The sequence below is a fragment of the Mirounga leonina genome, unplaced genomic scaffold, assembly GCF_011800145.1.
Source record: "Mirounga leonina isolate KUSES-001 unplaced genomic scaffold, KU_Mleo_1.0 Mir_154, whole genome shotgun sequence".
Classification (NCBI taxonomy): Eukaryota; Metazoa; Chordata; class Mammalia; order Carnivora; family Phocidae; genus Mirounga; species Mirounga leonina.
In genome coordinates, this window is record NW_023270389.1 from 52,398,586 (window position 1) to 52,420,061 (window position 21,476).

Genomic DNA, 21,476 nt, shown 5'->3' on the forward strand with positions numbered 1-21,476 from the left:
TAAGCTTTGTTCCCTGTGTTGTAATTCTGTTTTTGCAGTGGTTCTTAAACAACCACTACAGTGAGGACTCTATTACTTTATAGGAAACTCAGGAGATCATCTTCAAATATGTCACGAACATCTGCTTTAAGACATAGCTAAGAGCAGAAATCTGAACCCTAAGAATTTCTATTCCCGCAGGGCGCTGTGACCGGCCTGAGATGCTGGAAAGACTCACTATGTTCTCAATCTACAGGTTCCCTTTCTTCCGACTCTGTTCTCTTCTGCAAATCAAGACCACAGTACTTCATTCTCATGCCACCAGCAGAGGATATCAAACCTAAGCGCCACGGAGAATCTAGAGGAGGGCCCAAAGAGCTATCCCATACAGAACATGAGACTTCTCCATAGATGACCATAAGATTTTTCATTCCCTGGGAATATATTTTCAAAGGCTTCTCTGTCACAAAAAGCAGACTTTGAGGTACATTAGAGTGGAAATGTGGATCAAAAAGAAAATGTTAAGGCTCACTTGTTTTTATTCATTGAAATTTGCCCCAATCCTTATATGATAAAATCTAATCTTGATGCCTAAATGCCTCAAACATTTCATCCCTGGCTATCCAACTACAAATGCCAAAGTCCTTTTCCCTTCCCAGCATTTTGTAGAGCCCTATATTAAGCCTTCAGCACTGAGTACCCTCCCTTTCCTGTGTCTGCAATTCCTGAGGCCTGACCTAAGGAACAGAGACCTCCTCACTCTCTGATACCTAGGGATGACCAGCAAGAAGCCTTCACAGCTAATTCTCCAGGAACCCACTGCCCACGGCATGAATAGATAATCCCAAATCTTTCTTCTCTTACAAAGCATATTGGTCTGGGGGTGATCATTTTTAGAGCAGAATTTATTCTCTGCCCATAATTCTTCTGTCACAGCAATAGTCTAACTAGTATCAGCCACCAGGAGTTTAAATAAAGCACCCTAAATCTGACAAAAATCCTCACAGTTCAGTGATCTGTTACTTTAGATGACAGGTTGACAGCAACTGCTAATTTTATTTATTTTTTTAAAAAAGATTTTTATTTATTTGACAGAGAGAGAGAGACAGTGAGAGAGAGAACACAAACAAGGGGGAGTGAAAGAGGGAGAAGCAGGCTTCCTGCCGAGCAGGGAGCCCAATGAGGGGCTCGATCCCAGGACCTGGGATCATGACCTGAGCCGAAGGCAGATGCTTAACGACTGAGCCACCCAGGCGCCCCCTCAACTGCTGATTTTAAAGGATTAACAACATATTAAATTGAGCAATGAATTTTCCCATATGAAAGGTGATAAAAAATGGGATGAACTGTGCCTGAGGTGGTGTGGTGTCAGTTAAGGTGGGACTAGGATATGCAGGCAAAGTTTTCAATTATCTAAAGAATATGATCCATGTAGTCACGCGATAGAAACTCCTGTTGAAAGAGATTTAGTAGCCATATGAATTTTCCATACCACAGGAGTTTTTGCCTATTTGTAAACTTAAATACAGTTGACATCTCTAAAAGATAAACTTCTATAACAGCAAGCTTTTTACTCCCTCTGGGGTATTTCTGGCTCAGTATGTACAGTTGCTGTAGCTTCACAGAAAAAAAAAAAAAACAAAACCAGCAAATGCTCACCACTTGGAACTTGGAACAAAAGAAAAATGAAATGGAAATTTTGCTATAAGATAAGTGAAACTCAGTGGGTGGATAGCTAATGAAACCTTTATGGGGTATGTGTCTCATTCTCTTTCTAGCTCCTTGACTGACCCACGGTAGACATCATAAGTGGTTTCTATGGCACAAACAACTAACCCAAATGAATGAACACAGAAAAGCCCAGAGAAATCAATAACCTAATGCTACCTACGACAGATTAAAGTAGTCCCAAATCCTTGACATACATGCCATCAAGTGGTATTTCCTCTCCCCTTGAGTCTGGGCTGACCAGTGACTTCTCTGACCAACAGCGTATGGGGGTGACTCTATGATAGTTCTGAGCCTGGCCTTGGAGGCCTGGCACCATCTGCCCAGCTTCTTAGAGGCCTGAGCTGCCATTTAATAAGTCTGACTGCCCCGACGCAGAGACCACATGGAAAGTCCCTGAGACTCCAGAGAGGGAGAGGAAGCCTGCTGAGCCCCAAGTCTTCTAGCCCTCCCGCAAGGTGTCAGGCATGTGAGATCAGCATGGACACTCCAGACCAGTCCAACAACCTGCTGAATACGACCAGGTGACCTCAGTCATCACCACAGGGAACAAGAGAATTGCCTAGAGGAGCCTTTATTTCTGATTCACAACATCACAAGATATATAAAATTGTTGTTTTAGGTCACTATAGTTTAGGGCAGTTTGTTACAAAGCTAGATATACAAGAATGCTATCTTTCAATTTTTGCCTTGGTGGTAACCTGAACTGAGTCACAATTAGATCTATCAAATGGGCGACTCCTGAATCAATGGGCAATACCTCCAGAAAATATTCACCATTCAACATCTGCTCAGAGACACTATCTTTTGAAGAAATCTTCCAATCATGCTTTCTTGAGTTAAAAATTCACTGAAAGCAGTACTGTTACTGACTATTCTTTATTCCAAGTCACCCCAACTCTTTATAAGTAAACAGAGTCAATATGATGTAGTGGAGAGAGTCTGGGCTTTGGAATCAGACAGGAAAATACTGGGTCTGCAATTTATTCACTGTGTAACCCTGGGCTCTCTTCGTCTATAAAATGTGGTATAATTACACTTCTTAAAGGCAACATAGTCTAGTACAGTGTCAACTCTAGTGTCAGATGGCCTGGGTCAACCTCTCTGTGCCTCAATTTCTATTTCTCCCTCTCTAAAGTGAGGAGAGTAACAGTGTCTACCCACATGGGACTGCTGTAAGGATTAGGTGAGTTAACCAATGTGAAACACATGGATCCATGCCTGGCACATAGTAAGCATTCAAAAAAACTCTCAACCATTTTTAGTTCTACTGTTATTAACTCACAGGATTATTCTGAGGATTAACTGCAATTATGCCACTAAAGCATTTAGGACAGTTAATTCTGTTCCCTTCTCTTTGATCTCTGTGGTGAAAAGTGCAGGCTTTTAAAAAGCGTACATCCAGACTCCAACCGAGTGGATTCAGGACTCTCAAGTATAGGAAGCCACATCTAAACTATGTCTAAAATCAATTTTGTTATATAAATTCCAAGCATACGGTCAGGTACCAAAAAGTACTTAATATTTACTTTATGGGACAGATTCTCCTGTATGCTACTTATCACTTAAGATAAGTGATTTCACAGAATAGGAAACATTTTCCCACGAGAAACTCTGACTTTTGGCATCATGCATTAATGCAAATTCTAAGATTCACAGTATATTAAATTGTGCTGTTGTCCATATAAGATGCTGCACATATATCTCCCTTAACTGGATGGTGAATTCTAGCCTCCTCAACAGGACTTACTGAGTGGACAAGAAAGAAGCAAGCATTAGAAGAGTTTTATTTGTCATGAACTGCTCTGCCTTTATAACCTAGCTCTGTTGCTTAAAGCTTCCACTATCTGAGTGAGCCAGCCCCTCTTAACTATGTTAAGATGGGAAGTCTCTCTCTCTCATTCTCTCTCTCAAATAAATAAATAAAATCTAGAAAAAAAAAAAAGATGGGAAGTATTTATTATATAGATAATGGGGAAGATGTGAGAGAAGAAATTTATTCACGCACGTACTCTGTGAAGACACTATACATTTCAAGTAATAACTGCCTTTTAAGTCATTGCTGTTCCTCACAGTTGAGGGAAAAGGTAGTCTGCCTATATGAGAAAACTGGAGAGTCTGTGCCGATATCCTCCGGGTTTTAATACCACTGTTGGCTGTCAGTAATTACATCCTTTGGAATGTAACTAAGTCAGGTGTTTGAAGGGACTCATAATATCCAACTTTGGCTTGTCCTGAGCAAGAAACACCTACTTACTGCAAAGTAAAAAGACTGGTCTTGGGAAAAGCCTACCTAAAAATGAGAAGACTGAAAACAGAGAAACAGACTCTAGAAAGCAAAGGCGGCACAACATAAGACTGGTAATTATCAAAGAAATTATAATGCTGGGCAAACAACACTGTTTTCAACGCATTTGCATAGAAATGGCAGACGGTTCACCTGGCTCTCTAAATTCAATCGCTTTCACAAGTTCTATATCTCAGATTAATCAGAATCCCAAATTTTTCAGAAAAGCAACACTCCAAAATCTCAAGAACCCTGTATTACTCTAAGTGTGCCATGACAAGGCAGTTCTAACCTAGGCAAATATTCTGGAACTTTACAGGTAAGGGTCATCTATTACTCATAGGGCATATCATATAAAACTTACTAATATCCAACTTAGAAAAAAGGAACTTTAAGAATAAAATGCCTAGTAGAGAGGTGCGTTACTGGAGGTTAGGTCACTCATCCGAACTTGGTTTGTGTTGGTTGAGCTGACAACAAAGTATGAATCAAATTCATTGCATTGTGTCAGCATGGCCTAGAACATTTTGTCCTGATAAATTTAACTCAGAAGTCTATGCATGGTTTCCAGATGCGGAACAATTATATTCTCCTCTTGCAAGGAATTCTGTTAATAATCATCCTAACATTTTCCATTTTTTGCACATCTGGCATAAATAAGCTATTTGAACAGTAAGAATGAACATTCAGAGAGCAAATAAATAATGGCCCAGTATATATTTAGAAAAATGATAGTAACAGAATTTGTAAGATGGGTCTAAGAGGAATTTGAAGTCCTCAGAGATTTCATTATGTTTTAAAACATTCATTGGAAAAAAAAAGATAAAGGAAGGAAAGAAGATTTGGCTTTTTACTACTCCACATGGAACAGAGTGAGTTTGAGGAAATGAAAATGAAGATTTGTAGTACAGGGAAAGGGTAGAGATTTCTAATCTAGAAAGCAGTATTTTGGGTAAGAATCAAACCACTTATTCATAACAGAAGTTAATTTTTATACTAATGGGAAAAAATTCATTCTTGCCATCATTATGCAAATCAGTTCAAGTGTTCTCAGAGGAATGGCAAAACTTACAAAAACATTAATTTTTTACAGTAGTTTATGTAAACATGGTACTCATTTAATCCTACATTATTATCACGGGAATTATTTTTTAAATTATTTTCTTACATCCGTAACTACTATCCTAAACTTTAATCTACCTGCACCTTTAAGGCAAGGACAGATTGTAAGGCTATTCTAAATGCTTTTAAAGCAATGGGAATCATTAAGAAGGAACACAAAGAGGGTTATGAGACAAAGATCTAGAAAAAGATGGCAAGCTCTTTCAAGAAACTGATGCATACATGGCAACATGAATTTAAAACCTCAACCAAACTATTATAAAGACAAAATGACCGGAGTGACAAATTTGGAGGTCATTCTTTCAAATCTAATTCTGGAGTTAGCAAACTTTTCTGTCAGGTGACAAACAGTACATTTTCAGGCTTTGCTGGCCATGTGGTCTGAGTCACAAGCACTCCACCTTGCCATCACAGTAGAAATAACACCTGAAGAACAGGTGTGGCCCCATTCCACCATCACTTTCTTTAGACAAACAGATGGCCTCAGGATTGGGCCCTGGGGGCCGCAGTCTGCTGAACCCTTATCTAATTCATAAATTCTAGGGATACACTTTGCTAAGGGGCATCCTCTCAAACCCAGGAGTTTACCTGACTTAATAGGTTGGTGTCCCTTTTCTAAATCTCAGCAACTAAAATACTTCAATATTGTGCACCCTTCCCAATGGCAAAGGTAAAGAGCCCCCGTTTTCAAAGACAAGTTCAATAAAGGCCTCTTTATTATGCCTTAAACCAGTAAGAGGAGAGCATCTGAGGAAGAGAAAACAAACAAACACCTGTCTGTTGGATCTGAAGAGAGAAAAACTTCCAGGATTCCAACCCCTTCCTGATTAAATGCCTTCCACTAGGATTAAGAAGACTGCAGTCTTTGTTCAGTTGAATTTCCTTTCCATTACCTGTTGTTTTTATTTCTTTAAATTAGATCTTCTAGTCAAACAAAATATAATTTTTACTAGTTAAAAGAAACGAAATTTGTGTCAAGTAACAGCTAAAATTTTTTAAAGTTATTTCTTGACCAGAGACTACTCAGCTAAGGATGAAGTTCACTATTTCAATACTCTTCCTTCAGACCACTTCCAACCAAGGCCAGATTTCAACTATGAAGGTGGGAGGAGAATGGTTTATCTCTATTGTCACAACATCTTTGGAAACTCTGTTTCACTGATATAGAGGGAACTGGAAACATTAAAAAATACCAAAAACAAAATAACAAGAAAACTTTCCTCAACTGCTGCCTCCCTTCTTTTCCAATCCTTATCCTTTAGGAACTAACTTATTTTTACTTATTCAAGATTAGATTTAACTGTCTGGCATAATGATGGCTTGGGGGTAGTTGGCAAATTACATAAAATAAAACTCAACTCGGTTCAGAGGTAAATATGGTTCTGAGTAAAGAGAGAACAAGTCATTAGAAAGAGCCCTTCTGCCTAAGTACAGTGTTCCTATTCATGCCAATGCTATATTTATATACTGGTATCGGAGTTCAGAGAGAATAAAAGGTACCTCTTAGAATGAAAACAGATTAATATACTGCCGTCTCTCTTCTTTTGCTGAGAATATTGGGTAGCTCCTTTGCTATTAAGTGCCACTCAATGAATGAAAACGGTCCCAGTGTTTGCTATTTCATGGCATTAAAGTACTTAATGATGATTTAGCTCTCATTGCTAATGCAGTTCCCTTCACAAGGTGACATGTGCAAGTTAAGATTTGGTAATGAGTTTTCAGCATTAGCTAAAGTCCATTTAGTACATCCTTAAGAGAGGTATCCTCTGTGCATACACCAATACAGCTATTCATTAATGTAGACAGAACACTACGAACTCCTATGACCCTACAGTGATGTTAGCTAAGAACTAGGACAATGTCACAGTGAACCTGGATAAGAATCTTGGATAGTTATTTAGAATAATAAAAGCCTTTGTGGCTAAAATGGAAATTGCTTTCAGAAACTTGAATTTGTTTAAAAGCTAGTCTGGCTTGTATGTTCATGGATTTCATGGCTCTGGGCTAGGCCAATTAAGAGGCGAGAACCAGCAAACATGCTGCTGTGGTCCCAGAAGACCGGGTAGCACTCTATTCACAGTATCAATACAGCGAAAACCTAGGACAAGTGAATGACAAGGGAGAGGGACCCACCAAACACTCACAGCATTTCCTCATCTGCTCAACAGTCCCTACTTGTTTAAGAGGTTTGTTGCTAATCCTGGCCAGAGGACTGACAAATGCTGCAGAGTTTCTCTTGACAAAGATTACTGCACTTCACCTTTACAATTTGGTAATAGTTTAAAAAAGCTCTGTTTCCTCACAGAAAATCTAAGAAACTAACAAAGCATAAAGAACTTTCCAGCATACTACTTCTCACAAGTAGGGTGGACTTAACATTTTTTTGGTAGGCTTAAAAGCTCCATCGACAGCAGCATATTCTGTACTTCTCATCTTCCTGCCTATTCAGTAATGAATCTGTCCACAGACAGCCTGGATGACCTGCAAAAAGGTTTCCCTAAAGATTTGAGTCTCATTTCAAATCCACTTCTAGGCCACAGAGCATAGCTGGTCCCTAAGATGGCCCTATTGTGCTGTTGCCCAACTAAAGAGGAGAGTGCCCCAGTCTATGTCTCTGAAAGACAAGACTGCTTCGGCAGATCGTGTAAGGGTAGGCTCTTATCAAATGGTAGCATCATTACATTCCTATTGAAAGACGCATTTCTACATTTTTCCAGAAGAGAAAATAACCACTCTCCAGTGACACGGTACAGCTTTATGTGTAGGTACAATTCGCAGATTGCTTACGAGTTACTCTTTGCACTCTAACTTCCTATCATCAAAGAAATGCCATTCTTTCCTACCCACCTTTCCACATACCACAAAGCATTCTCAGGAAGGGAGCATGCTACTAACATTCTCACAAATGGCTCACCCATGCAGGCACGACCAGCCCCGCCCCCGCCCCACATCTCTTTTACAATCATCTACGCCTCTGCACCAGAATAACTGCTTAAACCACTGCATATTTAAAAACTCTTAAAACATTAATGATCAATTAGGAGAAGCTATGGATTTTTCTCTTTTCTATTTGTACTGTAAGCATCTCCTTGCCCGCACCCCTTACTAATCCTCCTTCATTCTCTGAATTCGAGACAGGGCATCTAAACTCTACATGTTTGGTAAATTTTTTCTGACTCTCAGTGCTGGATTAAGAATCTCAGAAATTCCCAGAATTACCAAAAAGGTCCCTTGAAGTTTTAAAAATCTTAGGAATGATTAAGTAACCAAACCTGATCAAAACTGATCCCTTGATCAATTTATTGCAACATGATTGTGCATGATGTTTTCTGGTGAATGCCCTGTAGTGTATTATTAAAAAGCAAAGCTCTTGGAGTCACCAGCAATTTGCTGATGGTGGGTTTATGAATTACTAGGTTTGCAGACGCGAGACATGGATTTAGTGAGGTTCTTCTATTGGCTTGAAAATATTATAAACTATCACATATGTAGAAGGAAATGGAATTGTGGTTGCGATAAGAACCGTAGTGTTGAATTTCTTCAACCACAATATTGCAGAAAAAATGTGTTTAAAACTTCATATAAAAGTTATCAAATATGGAGACCTGTAGATTTAAAAATACAGTCCAGGCTCATTTCACTGGAAAGTGACATTTTTGATGTATAATATTGCTGTTACGTGAAAGGAGGAGCCAGAGAGACTGGATGAAACTTTGGTACTCAGCCTAACACATTAATTCATCTGGACTAGAGCCATTTCCTAACACCCAAAGATAATTAAGCACTGTGGTGTAAAAACACCGACCAGGAAGTTGCAGTACTCTGCGCCATTTGAAATTTGCACAAAAATCCCACTTCCTTCCCTGCTCCCCTCTTCCTCAATAGGACACTCAAGCCCCCAAATGTAGCAGAACCTACTGCGAACACTCTGCTGCTCATTTCACTTCCAGTTGCCTAAAGTGCTTCAGGTGATGCTGCCCACGAGAACACCGCTCCAAGACAGCGGTTTACATGAAACAATCAGGCAAAGTATCATCAGATGCCTAATCAGAGCAAAGATAAGGTCTGACCTTTCAAAACCGTAAGAACCACCAGGATACTTTTTTTTTTCCTCAAATGTGAAACTGCATGTTCTGGCAGGGAAGGAAGAGGAGAAATACCTCCTCCCTGTCACCATCACAACTACTTCCTTCTCTCTGGTGGCTGGCTGGTTCAGATGACCAAGGCTCCTGCTGTTTTTTTAGATCCGGGCAATTACAGCCACCAGGATGATATGGACCAAAGTACAGTGTTCAAACATGACTGGTAGATAAATGACCATTTATCATTGTTTTGTTAAAAAATTTTTTCTTATAAAGTTAACAAACCAAGGCTGTTGATCCCTGAATTAGAAAGTTGATTTGCTTGATTATTTTCCAAAGTATGAGGTGGGAAGGAGGAGGGGAAGAGCCTCTAGTGCTTCTGTGTATGTTGCTGATCCTCTAGTTTGGCAACATCTTGGGAGCATCTTCCGACCTAGCGATGTGGCATTTTGTAAATCTAAGTACCAGCCCACGGCCCTGATGCTGGCTGCTGACGGCCCAAAGGGGAAGAGGGTCTGCCCCCTCCCCCTCGATGTTTCAATCTGGCCCAGTGGTGGACACAGAGCCCTGGGCAGTTTCCCCAGGAGCAACTGTCTCTTCTTGGGAAGGTGACTCTTCCTCAGCTTGTCCTCGAGATGTGACAGTTGTTTCCGGGGAGATGCTGTGAGGCCCCTCCAGGGGTATGCAGCCAGGGTGATTTTTGCGAAAGTGCTGATTCAAGATGGCCTGGAAGGGGAAACTTTTGCCACAAACATGACAGTGGAAGGGTTTGTTGCCTGTGTGCTTGCGGATGTGATACTCCAGCTGATCTTTCCGGGTGTACTTCTTGCCACACATGCGGCAGACGAACGGCGTGATCCCCATGTGCAGGCGCATGTGGCGGTCCAGGCTCCCCTTCTGGTTGAAAGATTTGGCGCAGTAGATGCAGGTGAGACGGGGGTTGTACCGGAACCACCGCTCAGATACTTCTTGCTCTCGGAGATACTCCACATAGCCACTTACTCCCATCACTGCAGACTCTTCGACCTGTGCCAGGTGAGGAAAGCAGGCAAGAACACCTACGCTTAAGTATACGTATTAAAAGAGATCAAATCTCTTTTTACCTCTCATACTAGCCATATGCTTATTTTTAGGAGAGATCCGAACAGGAAATTAATGACTACAAAAAAGTAAAGATGTTAACATAGGAATTAAAAGAACAATCTGAGGACACTCTATTCCATTTCTTTAGAAGAGCAAGACAGTAGAGTTACTTGGGCTGACAAACAGCATGCTCATAAAGCCCCCACTGAATGTTCTATTTTACATGATAGGAGAACCTGAGGCCATTCATACCATCCTCTTGAACTCTAAACAATCACGTAGGTACTTAGGCAGTGCTGGGCCAATAGAACCTTCTGTGATGATGGGAATGTTCTGTAACCTGTTTCATCTCATATAGTAGCTCCTACCCATATGTGGCTCTTCAGCATTTGTAATATGGCTAGTGCAACTGAGGAACTGAATTTTTAATTTTAATTGCTTTCAATTAATTAAAATTTAAACTTAAATAGCCACATGTGACATGGCCAACGATAACAATACCTGATGGTATAGAATACATTATGTATGGCAAACACATCATAAATTCTATTTATGGCATTATCATTAATACCAAAAGGTAATCCTGCAGTTACTACCTTTATAATAGATAATACAATTTGTTAGTAACAGTATTCATTTACTCAAAAATATTTTGGTGCCATATCAATATATATGATCTTCATTCTAAAGACTACTCAAATTGTAACTGACCTCAGAGCAAATTGGCAGAAGAGGTGGGAAAGGAAACCAGACTGAGATATGGATTTACTAACTTGGTTATTCCTTCCTGTACCCTTTTCACAAATTGATACTCAATAAATATTTACTGACTATTGTCCACCAAATACAATAACAGATAACCACAGAGAAAGAAGTGTGAGACTTGGTTTCTGATTTTGCCCTCCGAACAAAAGATAAAATTTCTGAACAAAAACCAGACAAAGAGAAACAGGATCAATACACATTCCTAATGATATTGCTCATTCACTTTTCAAACTGCTTATACTAAAGGTTACCCTTGAAATACAGTGCACAGACATATTATCATCTGGCTTTATACACCTATTTGTAGTGGTTTTGAATTGATTTAAACAGATTATTAAAATAGAATAATCTGGGATGCCTGGACGGCTCAGTCGGTTAAGTGTCTGCCTTCGGCTCAGGTCATGATCCCAGCCAGGGTCCTGGGATCGAGCCCTACATCGGGCTCCCTGCTCCGCGGGAAGCCTGCTTCTCCCTCTCCCACTCCCCCTGCTTGTGTCCCCTCTCTCGCTGTCTCTCTCTCTGTCAAATAAATAAATAAAATCTTAAAAAAAAAAGAGAAAGATTATTTTTCTTAATACAATCAAACTACCACTACCACACCTAAAAAACCCAGTAATTCATCAATATCAGTTAAAGACCTTAATTTTGTTTTACCTAATATGAACATTAACAATGTAAATAAAGTTTTTAACATATGAAATAAACAAGGATTCCTCCTATCAGAAAGCTGGAAGTGGGAACAATATATTTCTTTTAATGAATAATTTAAAAATCCTGAAATATTTTTATAACAATTTTTTGAAAGTTTATTACTATTTTTAGTAATCTCTACACCCAACATGGGGCTTGAACCCATGACTCCAAGATCAAGAGTAGCATGCTCTTCTAACTGAGCCAGCCAGGTACCCCTAAACATTTTGGATTTATAAATGCTTTTCATTCAAAATTCTTTATTAAAATCTCCCCATTCAGAAATTACTGATATTTTCAGTCTGCGGACTTCTGAAATATAAATAACATACATATAACATAATGTTTTGAATAAAAAGCTTTTTTTAAAAAAATATTTTATTTATTTGAGAGAGACAGTGAGAGCACAAGCAGGGAGGAGAGGGAGAAGCAGGCTTCCCAGCTCAGCAGGGAGCCCGATGCAGGACTCGATCCCAGGACCCTGAGATCAGGACCCGAGCTGAAGGCAGACACTTAACCAACTGAGCCACCCAGGCGCCCGAATAAAAAGCTTTTATGTGGGACACCTGGGTGGCTCAGTCTGCTGGGCGTCTGCCTTCGGCTCCGGTCATGATCCCAGGGTCCTAGGATCGAGTCCCGCATCAGGCTCCCTGCTCGATGGGTAGCCTGCTTCTCCCTCTGCCTGCCATTCCCCCTGCTTGTGCTCTCTCTCTCTCTGACAGATAAATAGATAAAATATTTGAAAAAATAAAAAAAAAGCTTATATGTGTACAAAGATGTATGAGGCAATTACAGATGTTTGGTAGAGGCTAAAGTACAACTGCAAAAAGGAGAAAATGCAAAAGCTGACTCTGGATTAACTGGAGAAAGACTCATCTAATTTGTAATTAATTTTGTGCCCTCTTCTTAAATTTCTTTTTTTTAAGATTTTATTTATTTATTTGACAGAGAGAGCACATGTAGGCAGAGCAGCAGGAAGAGGGAGAGGGAGAAGCAGGTTCTCCGCTGAGCAGGGAACCCAATGCGGGGATCGATCCCAGGACCCTGAGATCATGACCCGAGCCAAAGGCAGCTGCTTAAGAGCGACTGAGCCACCCAGGCTCCCCTCTTCTCTTGAATTTCTAAAAATGAGTTTTGTCTCCTTTCACATGTGTAAACTGACAGTGCTCTCCAGCATTTCCAACAGAACAGAAGCAGTTCTCAGCAGGCTTGGGAAGCAGTATGTGAAGTCAAGCGTTGAATAGTTAAGACTGAGGTTTTAGATGATTTCTGATTTGTTTTATATAACATTTGTTTCTGCTCCATTTCCCTGGATAATCAACACTGAACTCCCATAAAGAACGAGGGATTAGCCCACTAAAAGTTCCTGGACAAAGCACAGAATAACTTCTCTGAGGCTTAGTTTTCTCATCCACAAAATTAAAAGGTTAGTACATGCTCTGCCAGCTCAATGAATTCTCTCAAGAGGATTCTCAGGAGAATCAAACACAATAAAGGTACCTTGAAACATTCCGAATGCACGTTATTACCCTGTATAGCAATTAAGGGTGCTGAAATGTGGGCTCAGATCTGCATCCTACTTAATGTGTGACCATGAGCAAGTTTTTTTTTTTTTTTTTTAAAGATTTTATTTATTTGACAGAGAGAGACACAGCGAGAGAGGAGAACACAAGCAGGGGGAGTGGGAGAGGGAGAAGCAGGCTTCCCGCCAAGCAGGGAGCCCAATGCGGGGCTCGATCCCAGGACCCTGGAATCATGACTCGAGCCGAAGGCAGACGCTTAACGACTGAGCCACCCAGGCGCCCCCATGAGCAAGTTATTTAACTACCCTCTGTGTGAATTCCTTCCTCTGTAAAATGAATACGATAATAGCATCTACCTGATAGGTTGCAATGAGCACTGAATGAGTTAATATACTAAAGTGCTTAATGTAGCTAAATAAATGTTAACTATTATTAAACATTATCAACTCACAATATTATTCATAATCTTGAGGGTACTGATTCTCTTAAAAAAAACCCCCTAACTTTAAGGAAAGTAATGTCATACCAGTATTATCCACAAGCAGAAAGTAAATGCATTTTAGTTATCCATGCTATCTTTTTAAATTATCTTTTAAAATATATTTATTTAATTTTTAAGTCTTTTAAGTTATCCTTTTAAGCGAATTATTCCATATAATGAATAAATTTCATATAAATGGTTTCCATATTTTCTACAATACCAGTCTAGATTCTTGACGTGGCCTTCAAATATGTTCACCATTAGGGTGCCTGGCTGGCTCAGTTGGTAGAACACCTGACTCTTGGTCTCGGGGTTGTGGGTTTGAGCCCCATGTTGGATGTAGAGATTACTTAAAAAAATAAAATCTTAAAAAAAACCCAGAAAAAATATGTTCACCATCCTAATCTTCTAATTACTAATCAGACTCAACTGAAGTAACTTTAAAAACTAATCAATTTGTGGGGTGCCTGGGTGGCTCAGTCGGTTAAGCATCTGCCTTTGGCTTGGGTAATGACCCCGGCGTCCTGGGATCAAGTCCCGTGTCCAGCTCCCTGCTCAGTGGGTAGCCTGCTTTTCCCTCTCCCTCTGCCCCTCTCACTGCTTGTTTTCTCTCTCTGTCAAATAAATAAAAATAAAATTAAAAATAAAAAACCTCATCAATTTGGCTCATTAATTTTATTTGAAGATCTCTAAAACTGGAAATTCACAGACAACCAAATAATCCCCCATTTGGTAGGTGCCTCTTTACTGAGCACCTACTAAGTAACCTTAGTTACTCAAAATTAGTGGTAAAACAACTTCTATTTATTGGGTACCCGAAAAGGCAGTCAGATATGAAGATTAGAAAATGAGGACTCTGTCCTCAGGGAAATTTCAAAGTAGAGGAGACTTAAAATTCATGCAAATAAAAAAATAATAATTTATATGAGTCAGTAGAGTTAGGAAAAATTATATCGTACCATCTGTAAATGCTATGGTGGTTTAAGGAGGGATCAAAGAGGACTGGACTAGTTAGGGCACATGGAATGAGGAGTGGGGTCTTAGGTGAACCCAGACACCTGGGAAGAAGAAGGCATCCCAGACTCAAGGTACAGAGACAGGAATAAGTTTGATGTGGTTCTGACACACAGAGAAAGTCTGTTTGTTTGGGATAATAAATGCTGATGAGTGGTGGGAAAAGCTAGGTTAGAAAGATTATAATTACTTGGAAAATTAGGCCAAGTATTTTCACCTTCATGTGGCAGAAAAAAGAAAAAGCCACAGAATTGTTTTGAATAAAGAAGTGACCTTAGCAGTTTAATCACCCCTATAATCAGGAAGCTCTTCAAGTCTATCAAAATTTGTTCTTACTGTAATGTAAGTTCATGTCTTGTTTTGGTCCTCTGCAGGAGGGAAAAAGGAACTGTGGTGGAGACGCACCATAATAAGCTTTCACACATACTAAGGTCTGTAATAATTCAGCTCTTAATATTATCTTCAGATAATACTACTTACCTGCTATTGCTTTATAGCCTGTACCTTCTGCTTTGGTCAGGTAAACACCCTTGCAGAATTCCCATTTTTATCCCTATCCCATCTACAGACGTAAGTTACCTCTTTGTAACCACTTCTTGCAAAAATGCGTTTCATCTCTCCTGAAGAACACTTTGCTAGGGGTACAGTGATTCTCAGAACTGCCTGTTAGCTACTCCCACTCCCACAGCACTGCTCCTCAAATTGCTACAGTCTTTCCTATACGTGTTTTATGTATCTGTTAGTCTGTCTTACCCACCCAGGCAGTTGTCAGGTCTGTCCCACTGCAGTATGTATTTGCCTAATAGTCACCTTCACAGGGTCATTGCATCCTATCTGAGAGGCGAAGAGAAAATCTGGGCCCTAATTATATGAGTAAAGTTACTTTTCCTCCAAGCTCCTCTCCTAACATTTTCTCTAACATCTTATTAAAACCAAAATCTATCTTTTTTTTTTTTTTTAAAGATTTTATTTATTTACTTGAAGAGAGAGACACAGTGAGGGAGGGAACACAAACAGGGGGAGTGGCAGAGGGAGAAGCAGGCTTCCCGCGGAGCAGGGAGCCCGATGCGGGGCTCGATCCCAGGACCCTGGGATCACGACCTGAGCCGAAGGCAGACGCTTAACGACTGAGCCACCCAGGCGCCCCCAAAATCTATCTTCTACTAGTTACCTTCCTTTTCCTGTACCCTGGCCTGATAACATACAAGTAAATACAGTTTCTAACAATGTCTCACCGCTGTTACTATACTATGGACACAATAAACATCCAATGGTTTACATAAAAACTAAGATACTATCATACAATGCAGAATCTAAAAACATTAGCTATCCAATCTTAATCCACCAGTGTTTCCTTTTAAAGGGCAAAAATATTTACAATTCATTGTGTTCTACTTGGTGAGTGCATAATCTTTTTAAAAATCAATCTTCCATGATACAGACTTATGAGAACAAACAAAACTATCAACTACTTACACTACTTGCTATGGACAGTTGCAAAAAAGATGGAAAACATCATTCCTATCCTTTCTAGAACATTTTGGTCTAACAAAAGATTCCAGAAGAAAAAAAAAAATGAAAAGGGCACCTGGGTGGCTCAGTTGGTTAAGTGACTACCTTCGGCTCAGGTGATGATCCTGGAGTCCCTGGATCGAGTCCTGCATCGGGCTCCCTGCTCGGCAGGGAGTCTGCTTCTCCCTCTGACCCTCCCCACTCTCATGTGCTGTCTCTCTCTCATTCTCTCTCTCCCTCAAATAAATAAAATCTTTTAAAAAAAAAAAGAAAAAGAAAAAAAATGAAGATACCAGCATACAAAAAAAGCAATCACACACACAAAAATGCATATGCAATTTATTTACAAATATATGACACTATGACACTATATAAATCAGTAATTATGTAGTGTTATACCCACCCAAGTACAAAATCAAACTCTCTCCATCCCAGGTCCTAAATTACCTGCATGTAGTTTTCAGGGGTTATTTATGTTATTCTCAGGAATACAGACTGGTTCCTACAATCAGGGAAGAGTTCCACAATCTCATCTTTTTCTACTTCCCAAACTCTGCTGACAACAAAACTGTATTTCCTGCATGCTCACAAGCCAGAATAAAGAAAAAAAAGTAACCAAATAGAGTACTTATTTAACAGGGCCACTGTTACCTTTCCTACATCTTTTCTTTCTTATTCATTATATTCTGTTCACACACAGCGGCACTTTCTTCAACCACTGCAGCAATCCTAAATCCACTACATACCTGGGAGCTGGGCTGCTTAGGCTCATCCATTCTCCCAGGAGACTCACTTCTGGCTCTGTGTCTCTCCGTCAAGGGAACAACACTGCCGGAGGGGCTAAATCTGTTGGAAGAGGAGCAAAAAGGGGACTGATAGAAAATAGCGTCAAGGAACTTAAAAAATAGTGATGTCTACCCTTTTTATCCCATGGCTGAGGAAGGGGGAACAAACGGAAAAACAGATTACTGAGGAATACTTTCATGGAGTCAATATAGGATCTGATCTGAAATGAGAAAGGTCTGCCTTAGTAAATCAAACACAAAATGACATAGCAGACAGACCACATGGCCTGGTGAAACTAAGGCTAAATAGAAGCTTCTACCCTTAAGTTCTGGGAGACCATAGAGGCATAAATTAAAACTGGGTCTATGATTTTGTTTCTTCTATGTAACTATTAGGTTTGGGGTTGTTCCTCCCTCCAGTCCCCATGGTAACTTGTTACATATTTCAGACTGCTGATACCGATCATGGAGATTACAAATCTTTGCATCCAAAGCCATTACTTCTGATACAGTTCTAACACTGGACAACAGTGCTAACACAGGGGGCAGTAAGTATTGTGCACAAGGAGATTTTAACTGTGAAGGACACAAGAAAAGACCACCTATAGTAAATACAGGATATACTCTCTGTGAAATATATGTCACTTTCAAGACCAGGTGTGAACCAAAGTAATAGCTTCTTTAGTTTTCATTGTTCATGCAGTCAATTTTAATTTATTTTCAAGAGTGGAAAAAAACAAATGTTACCAATCTACATTGGTAATATTTTCTTTCACCTGAGACTTTGTTTCAATTTACTTAGATTAGAATTATTGCTACTTCCACCAAAAAAAAAAAAAAAAAAGTTCTGCAATATATCAGACAAAGTAAAGTGAGGGGTAGGACATTAGCAGCACTGGTGGAAAAACGAGACTCTCAGGCTTGTGGTGCCAGCAGTCATCGATGAGAGAAAACAGGGAAGATATTATCAAATGGCAAATGAGTTAAAAAAAAAAAAAGGGAAAAACATCCAAAAAGCTTTTCTTTGGAATTACTGTGATTACACTAAAAAGAACAATCCTGCTGGTACCATCCTTCCTCTAATTTGGTAGGTGGGGGCAAGGAAAAGTAAACAGTGCTACAAAGGAAAGTAAAAGTCCCCGAGGCCACCTACCTGTGTGATAACATACCAAGGAAGGGCAAAGATGCCAGGCTCCCAGCTGATGATCAGCTCCCTGCCTGGAAATCCGAGAAGGCCCTGGCAATTACTGATCCTAGTGTGGCTGCAGCTGCTAGTCTGATTCATGGAAGTGTCTAACTTTACCATAGTTCTCACAACACTGTGAATACTTCACGACTAGGAGCTTCCTGCTTTAAAAAAACAAGAATGCAAGTCTTTTGGCACACTTCCAGTTTCCCCAACACCAACTTATCTTGGCTAAGAACAGCAAGTAAGGAAGATGCCCTCTGTACCACACAGAGGGCCTGCTTCAGGGATGTCTGCTCAACAGCCATCAGATGACCAAGGAAAACAAACCTTACCTGTCAATTTCACTGCTTGTTGGCCGGGCCACCTTGGTTCCCGAAGATCCTAAAGGGTAATTTTCCTGTCCCACAGAACCATGGCCTGTGGTGTCGATCACCATAGCTGTGACTTCCTCGGCACTACTCCCATCTTCTCCGGAAGGCTGATTCTCAGGCCCGAGCCACTCCTCCAGATTCTCAGTTTTGATGTGCACTGCTCCAAGGACCCTGACTTCGTCATCACTGCGGGCCCCTCGGTCTGCTACTCCCGTCTCCACGTACCACTGTCCTGCTCGGTTGATTCGAAGGATGGGCTCCCGGCTCTCTACATCAGAACTCGGTTCAATTATCTGAGGGCTGGTGGACTCCTCCGGAGGACTGAGCTCCCTGATATCCAACACAGCGCTAACCTGACCTCGCCGGTTTCCCTTTGCGGTATTGGGCCGTGGGCTAAGGGAACGGTTTAGAGTTGGTGTAACCCTGTGAGATTCTGGAGGTCTTTCTGGATGCTTTGTCCTCGTCTGACTTAATTCGGCTTCAACCTCTGCCACATTGATTTTGAAATGAATGCCCTCCAGGATCTGTGTACATTTGTCGATGATATGCTGCATCTGCAGGAAACTGGCGGCCGTCAGGTAGCTGATGATATCTGCCAGCTGCAGGCATATCCGCCCCGTGTAACAGAAGGAGAGGAGCTGTTCAAAAACACTAGGGTTCTTGATGACCGAAATGGAGACAGTACTCATCTCGTTTAAGGACATGTGATCCCGGAAATAGGGTGAGCTGGCAGCCAGTACCACTTTGTGCGCCCGAAAAGCTTGTCCTTGCACATTGACCACAATATCACAGAGACGGCCCTGCATGCGCAGCTGGTTTAGATGGCTCAGGACAGAGTTGCTGAAGTCCGGGATCTCCAGTTGTATGTTCCCACCTTTCTCCATGGTCGTGCCTGAGGCTGTAGGCAGGCATTCAACCCTGTGGAAAGAGGAAACCATGTTCAGCGATAGTTAGAATGTCACTCCTCTCATGCTTTCTGATTCAACTCTACTGACGAATAGTTTTGGGTAAAATTTCAAAATCTCCAAGTAAAAAGATAACTTTCCTCACATTTAAATATGGAAAAGAAGTACCAACAGGTTTTTCAGTTCACATTTCCCAGAAGATACCCTTAAAACCGAAATGTGATTGCTAGACTTCTGTACACTCGAGCTATGTCCATACGTCCCTTACTAATAAGCTATGCAACATCAAGACAGAAGTTCAACAGAATAGAAGGGGCAAAGCAGTTGTGACAGTTCTTTTTTTGTTGTTGTTCTTTAGTCATAAAGTATTTGCACACTGAATATAAAAATCCTCTGACAACTTTTCTTTGGAGGAGAAAGTAATAAGCTCTTTGAATAAATGTAATTACACACCAACGGGTCGATTAGGCATCCATCCCTCCTGTTAATACTTTACTACATTATGCATGAGTTAGGTTTATTATTTAAAAGGTGACTAATAGCCCATATGAATGCAAGCCATTATTTCTAAGCTTAAGAGTCAGAGCTCCCACCAAAAGGCTTTGGGTTTAGGACTCTGAAATAAACTCTAGGTTAGGAAAACGTGCCACAGCTGTGTCAGAACTCAGTGAAGATGCAGAAAACTTGAAATTCACTCTCAGAATTAGGACAGAGTAGGTAAACCTACTTCTATCTAAATTCAAAGTCGGGAATTTCAGGGTGGTGATGATACTGATACTGACATTTCATTCCCCCAAACTGGTTAAAAAAAATAGAGCATTTACCAAGTATGGTCAAAATTTTGACATTAAAAGATTAAAAAAAAAAATAGCTGAAACACTATGCCGGTAATTGCACCCAATAGCCTTCAATGGTTGAGAATAATTTGTATAAATCTCAACAGGAAGACACTGACTTGAGCCCAATGTTTCCATTTATCTGTAACTTTATAAGACATTACATAGTTATCTAAGACCTAAAATTTCAGGAACTTATCCTGACAAACTCACAGTATTGCCCCGCATTTACGACACATTTATCAGTAAATAGGGAAGTGTATACACTGCTTTCAAGAACCAACTTTAGCCAATCTGACCTTTTTCCAAAGCGTTTTGGTCTGTTTTGAAACTTTTAATCCAATAAGAGCCTCTGTCGATGCCATCATGAATTCAGATGTGTTTATTTTGGAGCCTACACCAGCGCCTTTTTTGTTTGCTCTTTCCGGCAATTCCCCAGTGAGGAGGAAGCCCCTGGAGTAAGGTCTTTACCGTCGGCACTGGAAGGGTGAGAGCTGTAAGAGGGAGAATCGGGAACGCCATGGGGTTGGCCACCTCGGTATTTGAGGGGCTTTAGTCTGCGTTAGGAAGCGTGGGTAGCGGGGAACTGGCGGCAGGGCGAAATGTCACCGAGGGGCGGGGGAGGAGAGGGGTGCAAGGCGTGAGGCTGGGGAGCTAGCCATCAGGTGAGGGCAGAGACCGGGAAGGGGGCGGCGCCCCGGGACCCTGTCCAGGCGGTAAGCGTAGGCGGGCGGGGAGCTGCCCAGAGGTGGGTGTGTGTCTCTGGGTGTGTCCGGGCTGCGGTGGGGGAGGGGGCCGCCCATCCCGGGGTCCTGAGGGAGGGGCCCGGCGAGGGGGCGGGTCCGGCAGCTCAGCCCGGCCCGGGGCCAAGGGGGTGGAAGGTCTCCGGTGCCTTGAGGGTGGGGTGAAGGGGAGTGGCTGAGCGCCCCAGGAGCAGGCTGCGGCGGAGCCCGGACAAGGCGGCCCCGGTGCAGGGCAGCTGGACCGGAGTGCGGGGCCCGAGCCCAGTCAAGGAGCAGCACCTACCTCCGGGGGTGGAAATGGGCCGGAATGGGCCGGAACACCGTCCCGGAAGTGAAACCCCCCACCCCCTCCCCCGGAGCGGGCGACGTGCCGGAAGGAAA

At 41.3% G+C, this 21,476-nt stretch overlaps 1 protein-coding gene across 3 annotated transcripts; it reads right to left on the reverse strand.

The window, feature by feature from the left end:
• Positions 1–2,980: 2,980 nt before the first annotated feature.
• On the reverse strand, positions 2,981–21,448 carry ZBTB37 (zinc finger and BTB domain containing 37). Of its 3 annotated transcripts, XM_035010774.1 has the most exons (5): positions 21,379–21,448; positions 20,652–20,846; positions 18,573–19,529; positions 17,013–17,112; positions 2,981–10,224 (listed from the first exon to the last, which is right to left on the reverse strand). In XM_035010774.1, the coding sequence occupies exons 3-5, from the start codon at positions 19,493–19,495 to the stop codon at positions 9,736–9,738; spliced, it is 1,512 nt and encodes a 503-aa protein (XP_034866665.1). In that variant the 5' UTR covers positions 19,496–19,529; positions 20,652–20,846; positions 21,379–21,448; the 3' UTR covers positions 2,981–9,735. The 3 variants fall into 3 exon arrangements, with proteins under 3 accessions (XP_034866665.1, XP_034866666.1, XP_034866664.1); XM_035010775.1 differs by lacking the exon at positions 20,652–20,846 and having other exon boundaries at positions 21,379–21,395; XM_035010773.1 differs by lacking the exons at positions 20,652–20,846; positions 21,379–21,448 and having other exon boundaries at positions 18,573–20,196.
• Between the last annotated feature and the right edge of the window lie 28 nt (positions 21,449–21,476).